We start from the raw sequence: 20,513 nt of genomic DNA on the forward strand, positions 1-20,513 counted from the left end.
GGTTAAGTGTATATGGCCTGTTCTTGGACTTCCCCCCCCAGGCAGGATGACCATGTGTGAAAGCGCCTTTGGGAAGGTAATCCATTTACTGAGAGCTTTATATAAGATATGAGGCATTTAGGGTAGATGGGCAGAATCACAGACAGATCTTGTGACAAATTAAAGAGAATACCAACATTAAATGAGTTAGTAAGGTGTTGTTTCAACAGCTTCACTCCTCTCGTCAGAGATTCTCCAAGTCTTTGAACTCGACTGATTGGATAAACTCTTATTTTGAAAAAAAAATGTTGCTGGATTTCGGGAGATTGTGTGTCTAAAACATCACAAAATCTCACATACTACGGGTGTTACAGTGCATTCTGGTGTGGAGCTGCTATAATTAGTCGATTGATTGATTGACGCAAAAATTATTTGCAACTATTTTGAAAACCAATTAGGCCTAATTGTTTAAGTCATTTTTTTAAGAAAAAGTTACCAAACTTTTCTGGTTCCGGCTTCTTCAATATAAAGATTTGGTGCTTTCTTTGTTTTTTTATATAATGTATAATGTAAACTGAATATCTGTTGGTCAAACAAAACATGACGTTTGGTGTCATCACCCAGGACACGGAAATGTGACATTTTTCAGTATTTTATGACACTTTATAGACAAAACGATTAATCAATAAAGATTATTCTATAATGAAAATAATTGTTAGCTGCAGAACTAATCTGCTGACTGTAAGAGCCAGAGCAAGTGATTTACATCGTTGTCATACTTATCAAACCATTCCATGAATCCTGTTTTGTTTTTTGTTTAATTTTTTTTTAGCCTTTTCTGTATCTCATCCAAGTTTCGGTCACTGTCTTGCATCATTGCCAACATCGTAGCTGTTGTTGTGGAGGCAAGGAATGTGGAGACAAAAGGCCCTGTTCAGGAGGAAGAAGTTTGGAAAGACCTTGGCACACAAACAAAATCAAAACTCTTCAGTCCAAATGGAGATCAGACAGCGTGTTTCGTGTGTACTCCATCCACGAGGATCCGTTTTGCCTGTTGTTGTGGCTTCTTCTTGTTGTTTCACACTTTAATATGATGCCGTTGATGCAGGAATGAGTACATACTTCTGCGTACACAGAGGATATCAGTTGAGTAGGGGGTCCATCAGTGTGGCTCAGGACACGTTCATGTACACACTGCTAGAAGAATGTGGACATATGTGGTCACCTCCAAATGTGGTCTGAGCAATCGGATCTCGATGCATCCTTGATGCACTTTGGGTGCATTCAAACCTGTACTTAAGCTGTCCGTATGTAATTGGATCAAACAAGACAGGGGCAGAGTTTGTGAGGTGATTGGAGCTCTGCCCATTTTCACACCTGGTTGTTGTGAAAAGTAGGTGTGATCATTATATTTGGTGTTTCAGAAGGTTTTTGATTGGGCGTCTGCCATCAGAATTGACATTATTATTTAATACTGTGGAAACAACGCTGCTTTTGAATCATGTAGGGAGAGTGTGTGTGTGTGTGTGTGTGTGTGTGTGTTTGGGTGGGGGTGGAGGGGGGTGTTAGTAGGACTGGCCTGGGTACAGGGAGTAGCCTCTCCTCCTCATTAACACAGCAGTGCACCTGTGATCACTCTGATATTCTCTTTGAGAGCATTAAGGTTCTCAGCGGGGGATTTGGCGGGGGTGTTGGGGTTCGCCATTTTGATCCCTGTGAATTAGGTGTGGCCCACCCGCCCGACAGCTCTACTCATGTCTGGTAGATGGGATAAAAGGAGAGGGAGTGCACACATAGGCCTTTGTTGTAGGACAGGCGCTGTTTGAATGCTAATATAGTCAGATACAAATAGACACAATCCAACAAAACAATGCAAAAAAAAGTTCAAACAGATATGAATGTGCTGAGTGTGTGTGTGTGTTTCATAGAGACATAGCTCATCATCTTCTTTAAAGCTAATTAGGTAAGATTTTAATGTAAATGAGGTGAAATAAGAGAATATTCATACTGAGTAGATTCAGCCTGTTTGCATAAATAATTATTATGTTGTTGGATGTGAAAACCATGACATCGTTTTTGTACACTTTCTCACTTTCTTCTGCTATTTTTAAAGTGTGTTACATCTTTTTTTAAAGGGGACATATAATGCTTTTTGTGATTTTCTGTTATTTTTATACTGTTATGATGTCGGTCAAAGTTCCAAAATTTTGAGGTGAACGTGTGTAAAAATGCTCCCTGAAAGTCAGAAGCCAGAGCCTCACTCTGGTCTGAACGCTTCAGTGCCGAAGATGTTATGTCTACTTCCTCATCAGATTGTTTGTGCTTGCCGTCTATTCTATAATCTTTGTTGCTAAGGTTGTTGCTAAGGTTGTTCAGTGCGTTGTTCTCGTCGCCCACTTGAATATTTCTGATCGGATTCGGGCATGAACATGTACAGATGTATTTGAGAAGTTTATATTTTGAGTAAAAAAACAAGAAAAAGATGCGGGATTCTACTACTGCTGTTTGTTTACGTCGGCCGAGATGCCTCTTTCAGAAACTGGCCAATCAGGCGGGGCCTTAAAGAGACAGGAGCTAAAATTGCCTGATTCAGACAGAGGCTGAACTGAGGGGCTGCATAAAGAGCCAGTATAAGAAAAATAGTTTTTTGAGCTGTAAATCATGCAAAGAAATTCCAGTAGAATAAAAATATAGACCTGGAAATGTGCATGACATGTCCCCTTTAAAATTTGTTGGTCATTTTTTTTATGAATCTTGACAGAGTTTAAGAAAAGCTTTTAAGTAATTTCAGTCATCTATTTCGCTCCACCAGCAATCCAAAGTTCAGAACACATTTAGCATTAACAGGCCTGATGCGCTGTTTAACCAGACTGACCTTTTGAGTCAGCGAGCAGAACTTTGGGTTTTCTGAATCCCATCCTTTGGAGATTGAAATGGAAGTAATTACCTCAGTCCAGGCCTTTCTGCTGGATGGTTGAGGGAAAGCTGATTTAGTTGGCACCTAGTTTGTAGCTCTCAAGGATATTCAGCACTGTGATGATGACCACAGGGGCTGGGATAAGAAGGCCTTTTGTTGGAGTACGGCAGCGAGTCAGTGTGCTGTCGTCAGAGGTTTGATTGGAAAAAAGGTCTCCTATTTATAGCGTTAGAATAACAGCCGAGGCCTTATACCTGGCCCCTCTTACCTTAATGTCTTGTCTTTCACACACTTTAATATGAGACAAAGAAGGAATCACTGCCATTTCCAGATTCTGTCTACCCCGAAACACGCTCGAATGTCATGAGATCACTCGACATGTTGTGGAATGTTAAGGTTAATCGATGGAAGCGGTTCCAAAAGCTTCATTTATCTGGTTGTTTTAATGCCTGCGTCTCTTGATAGGTCAGGACATGCTCCATACCTGTGGTTGGTATTTAGAGCAAACTTGGCAATCCATTCAGGGGGAAGGAAATCCAATCATGTATCCTTGAATTGATATTTATGTTTAAAAGGGAAACCAAACAGAATTATACTGTTTCCTCCAGAACTGCAGCATTGTGGTCAGGAGTATTTCTTGAATTTGTTGTTGTTTCCAGCTCCAGCAGTAGTTTCAGTGACTGTAGCTGCTTAAGCACCAGCATTCAGGTACTATATGAGGATTTATACACAGTTGTTATAGTTGGATTTGGTCTGTTTTTGGCAAGCAGTATGACTAGATAATATATTTATGTTGCATTCTATGTTTTTAGCTTTGGGCTTGAGTTACTAGCAATGAGGTTCGCACCGACGCTAAATGAGTTTTTAGGAAACAATTTCACTGCAGGCTTATTCCCCAAATTTGTTTTTGTTCTGCTGATAGCTAAAGGAACCCCCCCGTGATGTAGACACAGTGTTTAGCCTGTTGACCTTTAATTAGCCATCCTGTGGCTGCGGAGCAACCTGCATGCCAGAGCCCGGCAGCTCTTAAGGGGGTCTATTGATGGGTAGAGGATGCCGAGTAACAAGCCGCACTCACTACTGAACATCAGATACAAGCATAAATAAAACATTCATGTTGCTCCTTTAATGAAGTCTCACCCAGCGGGCACAGTGATGAAAAATTAATGCAGCTGCTGAAGAAGTTGCTAACCAGCGGGAATGATTAGCAATTCTTTATAAAACAGTATTGGTGGACTGTTTGTTGGAGGTCGGAAGATGCACCGAACCCCATAGAACAAGTTGAGAAAGATTCCCAGCATGGTGATATGTTTTTGTATAAGTCATGTGCGGGTATGCGGTTTGATGTTTGAGAGTTCAGATACCATGGCATTCTCAACAGATTTCTTGAAATGAGCAGAAATTCAGAATCCCATTTTGTGGACACAGTTAATGCAAAGACCTTAATTTTAATTTTTTGCTGTAAAAACATAGAAGAAAAAGAACATCCTAGTACAAAAAGGGATCTGCTGTGTGTGCAATAGATGTCAGAAACCATGTCAAAAGAGTCACAGTCTCTCAAAAACAGTAGCAACTCTATGTTTTCATTCTCTATTTTTAGCACAGCGTAACACTTTTGCTATGCCTTCTTCAGTGTGCGGAAAATTGCAATTTTTTAGTGATCCCTTGAAATGTGCTCTATCCCACCAGCCACCGACAACCTGTGCAAGAAATATAAACATCTAAGGCAGATGGGCACATTCCTGATACTTTTTTAGTTCAAATCACTCTTTCTTCATTATTTCTGATAATCAGACAGAATTGCCATTTCATTTCATGTCATGTCATGCGTTTACATGTGCTTAAATAACTCAGTTACAGTTGGATTTCTCCACTTAGCTGATATCTTTAACGTCTGTATAAGTGAAACAGGGTTTCCATAATTGGGTAGCGGATTAGGGAGAACTTGGAGAACACAGATTTCTTGGCCATTTATACGGGTAACTGGGTTTCTTTTTGGCTTTTTACCCTGCGCATGTTCTACATGTATGCATAGTAGGGGTGTGCCTGAATACAAATACTCTATTCGGCAAAGCACAAATAGTGGGGGGGGTGTTTACAAATATTTGTTTCATACAAATATTTTAAAAATTATTTGTTTTCATGAAGAAAAAAAAACATGTCAAATACCAGCACACATGTTGGTTACATCGCTATCTCAGTGTCTCTCCTCTGCTCCGCTGTTCCGTCTATCAGCAGGTCTCAATGAGGAGAGTCACATCCACCTGCTACATGACGCACATTTCCTTATTTGGACATCACTCCTGGAGTTGGGGGTGTTCCCCAGAGATAAAGCTGAGCTACTGACACAAATGAAGTGCTCCCAAGGGAACACTTATTGTAACACTTTAATTTTCTAAAATTAAAAGCGTTATAGAAACAAAAACAGGATTTATAAACCTCTTTCCACTTTTATTCGAATACAAATTTTGCTGCCTCAACAAATACAGATACAAATACAAATACTGGGCCATCTGCACATCCCTAATACATAGGTACAAAGACCTCAGTCAAGGAAAGTAACAGCTGAGTCGGGGATGAAAGAAGTAATTACATGTAACTATTCATTCTCATATTTAAGATAATTTTACCAAAGTTAGACTAAAACCGAAAATTAGCATCTAGAAGTCTAAGTAAAGGTCATTTCCACCACTGAACATTTGACTGTTTGTAAAATTCAGACACATTTGCACTGTCAGTCTATCTGTCATCCTATCACTGTGCCGTCAGTCTACATACATTAAAAAAAAGGCTGGTAGCACAGTCTTCTGTCACTACTATGGTTAAAATAAGAAAGCTACGCTTCCAAAACAAAGGATGTAGAGGAGAATTCTCATTACTGACCTGCTGCGGGCATAGACGCCTGAGCAATGGAGCGAGTGGAGCAAATACATTCCCATTATTCAATTAGCAAAGTTATGGTTTTGCTACCCCACTTTTTGTCTTTTTTTAAAAAGAAACGTATCATCATACAGTCCCCACAATCAGCTGATTATATTTCAGCAGCCTATATCGATGCTTTGGCTGTCAATCACACAGGAGTCTGACTGTTTACAAAGGTGAGAAACTTGCCATGTATCTTAAATGTGATCAATGACTGAAAACAGAACATAGGAAAAAGATTAAATTAGCTAAAAGTAGGATTGTACTGTTGCTGAAATGCGAGTTAACGTTAGCTAACTTCCACCCAGCCCGCCCACCTAACGTCAGCTCGCTGATCAGACAGGACTCGGCTCTGGAGAAGGAGCTGAATCAGAGTCAGCTCTTTTAAGTGTAATGTGACTATTAACAGGGCTCCCGACTCTCATGCTTTGACTGTGAGACTCACACAATTTACACTTTTGACATGCTCTCATGCCACACATCCATTTTCTCACGCAGTGAAAAACAAATTCACGACTGACATTGCACAACAACAGCACCGTGCAGCAGTGAGTCACTCAGACCAGAAATACTGTATACACAGATCTATTATATTGTAATTTATTCCTGTGCATGCTGCTCACAGTAATCTTAGTCAACGGCTCTTCTGGCAGCAGCACAGCGTCTCTCCCTCTCCTCTTGCACCGTGCACACTCAGGCATTGAGTTACTATGGTTACAGGGACGCTCTGTGTCTGTCACTCTGAAGCTTTATTGCAATTTCCAATAATAGGTTTTTTGGTTAGTATGCGTCATACTTTCATTCTTCTAATAATCGTTTCCTGTCCTGATCCACCCAATTCATTCATTCTTCCCTCAATCTAACTAATCTACACTAGTGCAGGTGGTTGTTTCTTGACTCAATCCAAGAGATTAGGTGGTGTAGAAATGCAGGGAATATGTTTTAAATTACAGGGAGGACCCACAGACCCCCTGCCAATTAATAATTGGACACTTAGTTTGCATAGTTTGCTCCCCATTTAAAAGGTCCCATATTTTACACTTTTCCGATGTTTTATTTAAAGTCTTGATAAGAAGATGTTATATAGTTTTACATCTCCTCTCTTAAGCCTCTCTCTGAAGCTCTACCAAGAATAGGCTGTTCTGTGTCTGCTCAGTGCCCCTCTTTTCTGATTGGCTGACTGTTTTCTGAGTGACGCGCGCCCAGGCCAACCACATGTTGGATTGTAGCCCAGCCTGTAACCAGGTAAAAACCAGGGCTCTGGGTAAAACTCACCAGTGAGTTGCAACGGCCACCGCTGAGGATAATGTTTTCCAACCTTTGGAAGGCTGTGCAGTGACAAACCTGCTTCCTGACATCCAACAGCTGCACAGCGTCCGATGCCCCCCGGGTGAAACACAGAGAGCAGAGGAGTGGAGAGAAACTAGCATGACCATAAATGACAGCGAAACGCAGTAGAGACTCTCACACTGAGCTGAAATGAAACGAGTGCACATGAATTAGGTAAATAACATAAATAAACGTGTAGTTGTGACATCACAACCTTACAGAAGTCCAAACGGCTTGTTTAAAGTGACGGTTTCTGTGCATTTCTCTGTGGACTGAGCATTTTTATATCAAAACATTTATATAACACCTAGACCTGCTTTATAATCAAAAAAGAAATGGAAATCTCCCTTTCTGCAATATGAGACCTTTAAAACAACAACCAGGCGCCCATGGCTGCATGTGTACACAGATTTACAGTAACCAGGTTACTACAGTGCATGTAAACACATTTTCTGATTATCGGTGTAATTTGATTTCTCTGAGTAAGCCGGGGTCTTGAAAGCTTGTAAACATACTGAATCATTCAGCCTGACATTGTCTTTTCTAAATGATCAATAGCAAGTGATGAATCTGTCCCACTGACGTCACTTTCATTCAAGAAGCTGCAGTAATGGTCGCCAGGAGCAGTTTGCATCGGTCTTCAGTTGCTAGTTTTTCGAGCTAGGTAGCTTGCTAGCTATGTAGTAAGATGACATCCACATTCTTCATCCTGCCTACAAAGCTCTGATTGGCAAATTGTTTCTCCAACCACAGGAAATAACCATCAATGAGCGACACACAAGACCTATTTGAATCATCTGTATTAGGGCTGCAACTAGGTTAATCTGTTGATTATGTTCCCAATTAGTCCATTAGTTGTTTTTTCTTTAAAATGTCAGAAAATGGTAAAAAAAATGCCAACCACTGTATCCCAAAGCCCAGGATGCAGCCTCAAAACCTGAAGATATCCAGTTTACTATTGTAGAGGACGAAGAAACCAGAAAATATTCACATTTGAGAAGCTGGAACCTGGAGCTGAAGCTGGAGAATCAAAACAATTAATCACAGACCAAGACTATGTGTGTGTATGCCTCCTCCAACTAAAACCAAAATTGCACTAATCTGCATAAACACAGCATGAGTTCTACCACTTGACCCACCTCGGTGCATGAAAGGCTGTTCACAAAAAAAAACTCACTACCTCCCTCTGAAAGGTACAATCCCTTAGTCTTGTGAATCAAAGGCCATTATCAAACCATCCTAACCTGACTGAGTTCACCTCAACATTGATCATAGAGGGGTGAAAACAGGGTCCTGACCTGAAGCTGTGATATGCTCTGCTGCATGAAAGGGGGGATAATTGCATAAAGAGGTGCCTTTGAGGAGATTTGCAGCACTTCCTTATCGCTCTATGTGAAAGAATAAATCCTGGACCGTTCACTGCCGCTGACTGTCACCCAGGGAACGGGTGCTGCTGGGAGATTTGTGCCAGATGCTGCTCCTGAAAGCACAGCCGCATCAGTAGGACAAGGACCTCTCATCTGCACTGTAGGGCTGTATGCTTTCACTGTGTTTGCACGTGTGTGTGTGTGTGTGTGTGCTCTTTGATGTCAGGCAGTACACAGTGTCCCCCAGGTATTCAACACCACACCAGGGTTGTGTATTGAGAAATCCTCCTCCCTGTCATCCACACTTACATGCTAGCTTTTTACACCCTCCACCCTCTGAGGGACCCTCAGTGTCCGCACACAACTTTTATTCAAGGAGTCTCCAGGTCCTGAAAGAGTCTGAAACGCTGATCTGCTGCTTACATTTCCACATGAGTCGCTTCAAAAAAGCTGATTTTCTTTCCCAAAAATGTGGAATAAAATGTATTACATTACATATGCAGAATATTGTGTATCTGCTAGTTCCAACATTTCTTTGAACCTATATGATGCTCAAATTGTAATTCAAACCGGACACCATGTTGGTGTGCCCGAATACAAATACATTATTCTGCAAAGCACAAATAGTGGCTTTTATACGAATATTTGTTTCATACAAATACTGTAAAAACTATTTGTTTTTGGGAAGAAAAAAAAACACGTCAAATACCAGTTCCCAAGGGACTCTCCATAACCTGTTGTTCCTCTTCTTCTTTCTACAAAGTTAGGTTGTAAAAAATAGGCAATAAATGAAAAGTGCTGTGCTGTCTCTGTGTTATGGGTGTATAAATAGGTAGAGGTCTGCCTGCAACGAGGTGATGAGTAAAGTTTTAGCTCAGTAATCAGCGCAGTCGTCTATGATCCGGGAGACTCCAGTTCGAGACCCGGTGTGGGGACCTCCTTTGTAAGCTTGTTTATTCATTAACACTTGAATTTTTTAAAATTAAAAGCGTAATAAATACAAAAACAGGATTTTTAAGCCTCTTTCCACTTTTATTCGAATACAAATACAAATAATTTTGCTGCCTCAACAATTACAGATACAAATACAAATACTGGGCTCTTGCACATCCCTAGTAACGACACTATGAATATTTCAGATGTCTGTATATTATTTTCTACTCGTCTCCCCTAAAGGCAGCCTGACACATTTGTTATCCTTACAAAAACGTTGATGTCTTCCCTAGAATTTAATGTAACTTTAAACTGAGTAAACTCTATCCGCCGATGAAGACCATGAGATGCAGTTTAAAGCTTTGACAAATCTCGGATGTGGAGTTGAAGCTAAATTTGTTTGTTTCACAAAGCTCGTCCACCTTAACATTAATATCTGAAGCATGAAATTCACTTGTTAATGTTTATTTATTGGTAATAGACCTTTTATACACTTTATCCAGTGATGGTGTGAGACGTTGTTTTTTTGAACATTAACCAAATGTAAACCATCAGAATTATCATTTATATCACGGCGGCTATTCTGCTACGATATCTATTGAGATTGCCTGTTTGATGTCTGGTAGTAGGCTGTTCCACCGTTTGAGGGCATAAATAAATGAATGAATAAAGATAAGACGGTGTGCGACTTGTAGTGATTAAAGCAAGTAAAGTATATCCAGAAAGTATCTGTTACCACATCGATCATAAATAAGCTGCAAACCTGTTTTTCATATGCTCATAAAACACACACAAACACAAAAAAATGTTGGCAGAACAATGTTGGAAATGTGTCTCTGCTTGAAGTTAAAATGTATTGAACGTTTATTACTGGAAGTAATTTATGATCTCACAAGCAATCAGACTCATTTCATGGCTCAGTGGACATGTGAAGGATTAGAGTAAGTAAATGAGGCTGGTTTGTGGTGTCAGAGGTGATTTGAACTCTTTATCAGTGGCAGAGCTGCAGATCTACTGGAGGCCTAAGCTGACAGCCTTAATCAAATGGGGGAAGCCGGTAATGGTGTCTACTATAGTCAGCATCTGAGAGGCATTGTCTGTGTGTTAGGCGCATAATGAGTGACTGTATGCAGAGGCTTTTTCTGGAAGTGGCCCTCTCACTTCTCATTGTGTCTGTTATTTGTCTGATTTGTATTGTGTGAGTCTTTCCCTGTTTACCTTGGATAGAAAGACAGAAAACCCATTTGTCATCTCTCTTTAACTCTGTGTTTACGTGCTCATGTCTCCTCTATAAATCTTTAGAGAGGTTAAAAGTGCAGACAGAGATTGTGGCACCAGGTGGGATCTGTCATGAAATCATCTGGATTACTTTATGACGTGAGGGGAGGTTGTTTTACTGCATAGAAGAAGAAGTCAAAGCACTGCTCTTTTTGTGCAAATGGAGCAAGCAGCGACATCCCCCTGTGCTTCTCAGTGGAGGCGTTGCTATGTATGGGAAATGTGGTCTTAATTTTGAGAAAGCGTGTGTTCCATTTGTCTTTCCTCTCCACAACTCCTTTACTCACAACCCGGAGTATTTGGGGAAAAGGAGAGGTGGAAAGTGAGAAGGAGACAGGATTGAAAAGAAATAGAACAATCATTTCTTTGTATCGTGGAAGAAGTGGCTTGACCACATTAAAACAAACCAAAAATCATCCAGTTTCTTCTGATTAATCTTCCTAGAGAGCTGCTTCATTTATTGATTGGAAATCGAGTTATGATAATAAACACAGAACGGTTATTCTTAGGCAAAAGCCAGCTACCATCTACGAAGGTTATGAGAGTTGAGGCCAATGCTCTGCTTAGTTGAAGAATGTGGTACTGACAGTCACTAGCTGTGTGTTTTATGAATAATGATGACAGCCCTGCAGGTGGTTCATGTCTGTTATTTTTCTTGCACTTATTCTTCAATGCTGCAGTTTGCAGGCAAAAAAAAATTGATTAAAATCATAAATTGAGATTTAATTTTTTGACCGTATCGCGCAGCCCCACCTGCCATGATGACTGGCACGATGGCAGCGCTGGAATCAGTTTTGGGATCACAAAAGAGAGACGGATGTAGGGAAGGAAAAGAGGAGGCGGAAAAGCATTAACATCAACAGTGTAGGAGGGATCTCCAGTATGGTTAATTGCAGTATTATTGTTACTTTAAAAGGCGTATAATAGTGATTAAATAATGGATAATGTCACAGCAGACTGTTGTGCACAAATCTACCTTTAGTGGAGGAGTTAATCTGCTGTTTGACATGTAATTGTGTTTGTTGTTGAACTGGGAAAATCTCCCTCTCTGTCCCTTTCTGTCGTTCATCCCTCTGACAGGCCGGTCATTTGGGGTCTCGCTGTCCAATCGCAGGCCTGATCCTGTCAACACATCCAAATATTCTGCAGCAGTGTCTGAATGAATTAGCTCTGTATCATCCAGACACAGACAGCAGACAGCCAACAATTGTATGCACACACACACACACACACACACACACACACACACACACATATACACATACACACACCCAGGCAGGAGTTTTGGTTGTCAGGGTCCATAGATCATGGGTCATGTGTGTTTGTGCTGTAGTCCATGCAACATAAAGTCACAACAGAAACAGATAAGACCGGTCCCAGGTTGGCTTTAGAAGCTAAATCCCCAGCAACCCCCCCCCCCCCCCCCCACCCACCCCAGTGCTAATCGGATTAGCTGAAAAGTTAGCAGCACGGCCCCAAATAGACGCAACATTTTTTTACGGACTTCTGTGACATATTTTGCTTTTCCGGCCTCCATAATCTGCTTCTTGTCTCCGAGCCGTCTCACGTCATCTTTGTTTCAGTAAACAACGACTTCAGTACATGATGAATTGTTTTTATCCCCTGGTTTAGAGATGGAAAAGCATCTTTTGGCTGACTCTGTGTGTGTGTGTGTGTGTGGTGTGTGTGTGTGGGAGAGAGAGAGGGAAGCTTGGGTATCTGGTCCACCCAGGTGGGGGAACAATGGCGCGCCCGTTGTCTTAAAAGGAATGGTTGGCTGAGCATGGGCCGGGGCAGAGGAGGGAGGGACAGAAAGAAAAAAAAATGAGTTGTGAAAATGATTGGTGCTGAGGAAGGGAGGGAGACAGGCTGGGGGGGGGGGACAGCCGGCCTGAATGGGGGCAGCAGGGTGGCAACTGGACTCTTAAAGCTCTTTTCATGCTTGGTCTGTTTCAACCAACGCTGAAAAACACACATATGAGGACACTGAGGTGTAGCTCTTGCTAATTGTTTTTCCTTTATTTTTCACAACAAAAGAAAACTGCTTCTTTTAGGATTGTGCCAATCCTTCTGAGTGTCTGATGATTTTTTACAGCACAATACAGTTGTACAGTACAACTAAAAGTAGACATTAATAATAGGAAACACAAAACACTTGAATCATGTTTTACAGTTGAATAACTCTGTATTAAGACAATAAAGTCACAGTTTTCTTTTCATGTTTTCTTTGTGTTTTGTGTAGTTTTCTGTATTCTGTAATGTTCAGTGGAGGAAAGGAACTAATTACATTTTAGAGCCGAAACGCTGAGTTAATTAATTAATTGATTAGTTAATCCACAGAAAATGAATCACCAACTCTTTTGATTGACATTGTATAGACCAAATGACTAATCCGTTAATTGAGAAAATAATTCACAGATTAACCGATAATGAATATAATCATTAGTTGCAGCCCTTGTACATTTAGTCAAGGACTGTGCTTAAATATAATTTTGAGTTTCTTTACTTGAGTATCACCACTTTCTGCTGCTTTATACTTCTATTCCACTACATTTCAGAGGGAATTATTATACTTTTATCACTCAACTACATTTATCTAACAACTTAGTTACCAAAATTATTAGAAAGTAAGTACATCCTCCCTCAAAACAACAGATTCAATCATACTGGGAAGCTACAGTCTCTGTTCAAAGCTGCATTCAGAACAAAAGTCAGGCACATAAATATAGAAATATCAAACATAAAGTGTAAGCAGAAGTAGGCGAGTTGAGACAAATAGTCAATAAAAACACATGAAAGAGTAACTCCACTGAACATCAAACAGTGACACCTGACGGTTGATGTGTACAGGGGGGGGGGGGGGACTATCCGTTGCCATTTTGCATAACAACTCTAAACCAGATTAAATAGAGAAATTAAACTTTTTGTGCCATCTTGTTTTTCTTTTTTTTTTACTGTGTGAGCTGGCCCCTCTGGTACACCAGCCAAATCCAACATGGCTTAAAAAGCACTTGGCTCTCTGAATCAACATCCCAGTGTCAGACTGGCTAGCCTTCCCATGCCTGCATTCCCCTCGATGATGCCTAGGGAACTGATTTTCTAGCCAAGATGTGGTTTTGTGGTTACGCTCAGCCAGGCAGAAGGGAGATGAAAATTATGCCATGTGGACAAGAAGCCTTTTCTTCTTTGTTCTGTGAACATGGCAGGCTGGCTCCAGGTTGGCCTGAGAAGACAGTCAGTCATCTGCCAAACACAATGCAGCGATGAATTGATTTAGGGGGTTGAGGGTCAAAATTAAAATTAAATGTAGGTAATGATTAGAATTAATGTTGGGTTTTCTTGTGTTGAGTTTGGCTCATGATTGACATGGTTCATCACCTGCAGAAAGCACAGAGTTGATTTATGTGCATGTCTTGTGTTTTTTTTAGCGTGGGCCAAGGTGGAGCTGACTATGCATGACAGTGTTGAGGTGTACCTGGGTGACTCGGCTCAGATCCCCTGCCAGTACAGCTTCACCGAAGCCAACAACGAGCCCAGCTTCGTCATGATCCAGTGGTTTGTGGTGAGTACTGCTGAGCTCTCCGTGAAAACCGACACTATATATATCTGGAATTATCCAGCTGCGGATGTATAGAGAAGGAATCAATCATTTGAATCATAGTCAGGGAGTGACAAGCTCAATTTATAGTTGAAGCATCAGACTTTTTTTATTTCTTGCATCATTGCCCACAGAAAAAATGGTAAACAAATGAATAAAAATGGTCAAAATAGATGAAATAAAAGTATGAAATCTGTCCATAAATATTTACAAACCCAGATGTGATGTTGCTTCTCCTTTCTTCATTTCATTACCTGCAAAGTGACACACTCGTCTCCTAAAATGTCACATCTCACCACATGCAGTCCAGCAAAATAGAATTTTTGCAATTTCTGATGATGCATTGACCAGGTAATCATGTGTCGTATTGATGGATTAAGCAGACTGCTGAGTCACAACACAAAATATCTTTAAAACAACTGTTTCTGGATGTTTCTTAGATTATTTTTTCTCCAGTAAATTAAAGTCAATAAAGTCCACATCTGATGTGTTTTTTTCACGGTTGAGCGCAATAAGAATTCTTAGTATCAATCAATCAATGACTCTGATAACTGATAGATACAGTATGTGATCCTGTAAATTATTTGCAAATCAAATTACTACTACAACTATTATTATCATTTATACAGTATGTCACAAAGTGATTCACAACCAATATAAATTCAGTGCTGAAAACACGATAAAACCGTTATAAATAACATTTCTGGGGTTGTTTCAGATGTTTTACCATCTCCCATATATATTCAATACTTCATGTGAATAAAGAGCACCTCCACTGATGTCAGAGGAAATTATCACACTTTTATGAAGTATAATATTTATATGTAATATTATGTTTCAGGGAAAACGAGCAGATGCAATAACACAACAGATGTCACTTATTTAATGAGTTCCAACCATCATCTGATAACGAGGTGAAACCATAGACTGTATAAAAATATGGACGTAGTTACCATGACGTCACCCGTTGGTTTCTGAAAAGCGGTTTTGAAGCTCAAAGTGAGCCGCTCCAGCCGTCGCCATCTTCGCAGTACGTGACGCTGCCTAACTCCCAACCAATCAAAAATGGGTAAAGAGGCGGGCCGAATGGCTGAAACAAGCCACCTAGCGGCTGGCGGACCTGTCACTCGAAGCAGCCATGTCCTTCATTATGCAGAACTTTACGGCTTAATAAAATTTAAACGGGTGAGTTATAAAAACATTCACCCCCCGTACAGTTGTCATGAAAGAGGAAATTAACTTTAGAGACCTAAACCGTTTTTTGTACCAGGCTGTAAACATGTTTATTTCTGCTGTAAAGTTGGACATTTTAACATGGGGGTCTATGGGGAATGACTCGCTTTTGGAGCCTCAAGTGGTCATTCAAGGAACTGCAGTTTTTGGCACTTCCGCATTGGCTTCATTTTGCATCCCCGGAGGTTGCTGCTTGGGTGAAACACATCAGAATCTGTGAGGTTCAGCTCAGCAGGGGATTGATCGATGGATCACATCATACAATTTGCTGTGCAGTAATTAATCAGAGCAGCATGTCAAAAAATTTGAAAAAAAAAAAAAAAAATTGAGGCAAATGACTCAATCAGTCACAGTTATGGGTGGATGTGTGGGAAAAGACTCATTGTTTTGTTGTGCTGCCTGTCAGACAGCAGGCTGTAGTTAATTTGAACAGCTGGATGCTCGTTTCACCCAAAAGAGTCTTTAAAGTTTGTATTTATCAGACAGTTCTGAGTCACTTTAAGCAAAACTACACAATATTAACCAAATATATGAACAAACATTCTCACTGATTTAACCCTAAAATACTGTATATCCACGATGTAGTAAAAGGTGAGTAAATGTGCGTCTTCTTGCAGAGAGCTGGAGGTAACAGCGCACGGATGCGGATCTTCTACGGTGATTTCAGTCAGGAGATGGTGGACAACAACACAGACTACAGCGGACGCATCGACGTGACTTCGGACAAGCACGGATCTCGACTCATCATCCAGGATGTCCAGCTCTCCGATGAGCGGGAATTCTTCTGCCAGGTTAACGGGCTGGCTGCGGGGAACGCCGAGGGCAAGACCCACCTCAGAGTGTTTGGTAAGGAAGCTCATGAAAGGCAAAAAAAAACATCTCTCAAAGGAAGATTCAAAGTCTTTGAGATACTATGTCTCTGTTTTTATGATGTAGTTCTTCACTATAAATAACTGAAGTGATTCTTCTCCTGATCCAGCTCCCCCAGAGGCTCCAGTGATCGAGGGTGTCCTTACTGGGATTTCGGTGACCAAAGAGCTGCCTTCTAAGGTGGGTCCACTTTAAGCTCAGACGATACAAAGCTTGAACCAATACAATAAGCTTCAGTATGAAAACACACTGCATGATATATAAAATAAAGATATGTCAATGTGACTCTCAATCCAGGTCGCATCATGTGAGGCTCGGAACGGCTTCCCGAAACCCAACATCACCTGGTACAGAAACAACATGCCACTGATGACTGTACCAGGACGTAAGTACAAATACCAGACGAGCTGTTGCGTGAGTCTCTGCGTCTGCCATGCCATGGTGTAAATCCAGAAAAGAACAAAAGAACTGCTAAATTATTTGCAAGTCTTTATTTGCACGTGGACGGCGTTTCGACCAATATGGATCTTCTACAGATGAAATCCAGGCCATTAATTTCAAATATAGCACATAGATTCAGTTAGCTAGCAGCCATGATATCAAACCATGATTGATCAGTGGTGCACCACTTTGGTCCAAACTGAAAATGTATCTATTTTATATTTTCTATCACCTGTTTTCCATTCACTATTTTAATAATCAGTTATTCATTTTTAGTCATTTTATGCCAAACATTTGCTGGGTTCAGCTTCTCAAATGTGATGATTTAATGCTTTTCTTCATCATACATGATAGTAAACTTAATATCTTTGGGTTTTGGACTGTTGAGTCGAACAAAACAAGACATAAACTACCATTCAAAAGTTTGGACACACCTTCCCATTCTCTTGAATGAGAAAGTGTGTCCAAACTTATGACTGGTACTGTATATATGGTGATTTATCCCTTTTTTCAATGAAGTCTTATAGGTACTTGCCAGGTTTGTGAGAATTAATGTTATTTACACTTTCCAGAAGTCACTTGACCACATGATTATTGTTTTTCAAATGTCAAAATGCTCATTTTGGTGCCTCTGATGTGTGAAAACTGATTTAAATCTGGTATCAGCAGTGTTGGTGCTGCATCGTTACATATCTGTATCGTCTTGTCCGTACTCCAGATGTTAACGTGTTGATCTTGGTGACTCGAGAGACCAGCAGCTTCTACTCCGTCCAGAGCACGCTGGAATACAAGGTGGTGAAGGAGGACAAGGATGCTCATTTCTCCTGTGAGGTCATCTTCTTCGTTCCAGGAGCCGTCAGGACGGTCGAATCCAACAGCGTCAACATCACTGTTCACTGTAAGTTTATGTATTTTTTGACCCCTCCTCTTTGATTGACAGTGAAGTCTGAATATTTTGAAATAATCCTGTTATAACTCATGTTTCTCTGTCAATATAAGATCATTTATAGTGACTATTTAACTCTATTTAACTTAACTATTTAATCCTGTTTGTATATTTATCTATTAAATTGACTGTGCCGTACTTTCTGTCGTTCCTAAGTTTAATATTTTTCTGTATTTGATATCATTATAACATAAGTGTGGGGACTGTGTGAAGAGACTCCTGTCTTTTGTTTTGTTTATTTGGCCAACTCAACGAGTGCATCCTTGTTGGAAGATATTTGTTTTTCAGTTACACATAACGTAACATATGTTAATGCATGAGTCAAACTTGCACGCTGTCTGCGGAATATTCAAATGACGCGTCAGGAACACCCACACACCGCCGCATCTATGAGAGTGCTGGTGATAACAGCAGCTTCTTGTAATTTTGGAGGAAAGGTACAATTTTTGAAACAAAGAAATTGGCATTTTTACAGTATTTTGGTTTTGATAATTAGAATTAGATCAATAAATCAGCCAAACTGATATATCTGCTGATATTATCTCATGGCAGATATATCCGTACAGCTGTACTGTAAATGTTTGCCGAGTAAGTAACAAGAAATTGCAGCATAGAAATACTAAACTAGGTTTGAGGTCATTTAGAAACAGTTTCACCAAGTCAAGTTGATTTTTTTAATTGTAAATTGTCCCCAGCATTATGTGTTTTTTTTATCAAATTGATTATTAAATATATTATTAAATAAAACAGACAGATTGTTTATGTTACAAAAATATTATCAGACAATACATCCTCAGATTTTTTAAACTCCCAATTATCAATATCAGTATTGTTCAGGCTATATTGATAATATATTACTCCAATTCTCCTTAACCTATTAGGAAACAGCTAGTCTTTTAAAGGGGCATTCCACCAGTTTTATACATTAAGTTCAGTTAAGTCGTCATGAGTTCTACTTAACCTGTAAAAAAAGATTTATAAAGTTTGAAAAAACAACCCTGATGATGCCAATTTGACATCTTTTTTAAGCTTGACTCATACTAACGACTAAAAGTCACATCTTACTCTCTGTTTCACAGATTTTGATCCTTTTCTAATCCTTATGGAAGTACAATATTAAACCAATTATCGATTAGTCCACCAATTATTTTCTCACTTAGTGGATTAATCGGTTAGATTATGAAATGTTCAAAAATGTTTCCCATCATCCAATAACATCTTAACAGCTACATTATTTCTCTGTTGGTCCATTGTTATTTGAAACTGTTTTGTTAGCGACACAGTGGCGGGCAGAGCCAAACACAGTCTGTGCTGTCAGCGTTATGGAAATGGCCTCGTAAAGTGACTTTAGCAGCTCGCTGAATAAGCCTGCTTAATTTGATTTTGTGTGTGTGTGTGTGTGTGTGTGTGTGTCTAGACCCCACCACCATGGCGGAGCTGTGGAAGGAGTCGCCCCAGGGCTTGGTCAAAGAGGGGGATACTGTGGAGCTGCGTTGCCAGGGTGATGGCAACCCCCCGCCGCCCTTCATTTTTAACAGAGAACAAGTAAGAATTGAAGGCTTTTTCTCACCCTATAAGTCCCCCAAGAGAGAATGAGTGACACACAGGAGACATGTAGAGAATGTTTTTGATATGCAGAGCTCACTGGGCCCCATGTAGACATGAGTGTGCAAGGTCTGTGAAGGCTCTGTCAGCTCTGACCCTGCTGATCCAGGCTGAGGTCTGAGACCGGAGGCCACACTGACAGGGCTCATGGCTAGGACTCATTCCCATGTTAAGACACACATCCATTGTATGTGTGCACAATACAAAAACCTCAGCTGACTGCCAGTTTAACTTTGCCTAACTGGGCAGTCAGGGACATTTGGTTTGTGGTTGTTGTAACCATGACTTATGAAACAAAAGCATAATTTTAGCTGTGAAAGACATAAATGTGAAATTGTTTGTTTCATTGTAAGTTTGTTCTTTTTTTTTATAGTCTGTTTTTTATTAGTTTTGGCCATTATTCTATCATCAAAATATATTGCTGACATCTGGAGACACAGTGACTCTGCTAGACTCTGCTGTCACCAGACTAAACCTCTATAAAGTTGTTATACACCAGAAAACAGAATTGTTTGGTTCAGAGATGACAATTCTTACCGCTAGTGGGGCGTAACATGTAAGGTTCAACATTTGGGTGCTCATGGAGGTAAAAACCATGTTGTTACTTGAATCAAAAGGTAAGATTTGCATGGCAGCCTTCATGATGCTAAAAATGTTTACCAGTGTTATTCATCCAATTTAGTTTTGACACATTGTACGTACAAATCATAGACTGTATAAAAATATGGACGTAGTTACCGTGACGTCACTCGTTGGATTCTGAAGAGCGGTTGTGAAGCTCAAAGTGAGCCGCACCGGCCGTCGCCATCTTGGCAGTGCATGACGCTGCCTAACTCCCAGCCAATCAAAAATGGGTAAAGAGGCGGGCCGAATGGCTGAAACAAGCCACCTAGTGGCTGGTGGACCTGTCACTCAAAGCAGCCATGTCCTTCATTATGCGGAACTTAGCTATAGAGACCAAAACCGTTTTTTGTACCAGGCTGTAAACATGTTTATTTCTGCTGTAAAGTTGGACATTTTAACATGGGGGTCTATGAGGATTGACTCGCTTTTGGAGCCTCAAGTGGTCGTTCAAGGAACTGCAGGTTTTTGGCA

General features: G+C 40.3%; 1 protein-coding gene across 2 annotated transcripts in view; it reads left to right on the plus strand.

Moving 5' to 3' along the window:
- mcama (melanoma cell adhesion molecule a) overlaps window positions 1–20,513 on the plus strand; it is a 63,699-nt gene that overhangs the window by 25,921 nt on the left and 17,265 nt on the right. For both annotated transcript variants that reach the window (XM_067608728.1, XM_067608729.1), the window contains exons 2-7: window positions 14,154–14,287; window positions 16,174–16,402; window positions 16,536–16,606; window positions 16,724–16,811; window positions 17,586–17,765; window positions 19,231–19,358. In XM_067608728.1, coding sequence (XP_067464829.1) covers window positions 14,154–14,287; window positions 16,174–16,402; window positions 16,536–16,606; window positions 16,724–16,811; window positions 17,586–17,765; window positions 19,231–19,358 — 830 coding nt within the window. The remainder of the gene's footprint in view (window positions 1–14,153; window positions 14,288–16,173; window positions 16,403–16,535; window positions 16,607–16,723; window positions 16,812–17,585; window positions 17,766–19,230; window positions 19,359–20,513) is intronic.

The sequence above is a fragment of the Thunnus thynnus genome, chromosome 13 (genome assembly GCF_963924715.1).
Source record: "Thunnus thynnus chromosome 13, fThuThy2.1, whole genome shotgun sequence".
Lineage (NCBI taxonomy): Eukaryota > Metazoa > Chordata > Actinopteri > Scombriformes > Scombridae > Thunnus > Thunnus thynnus.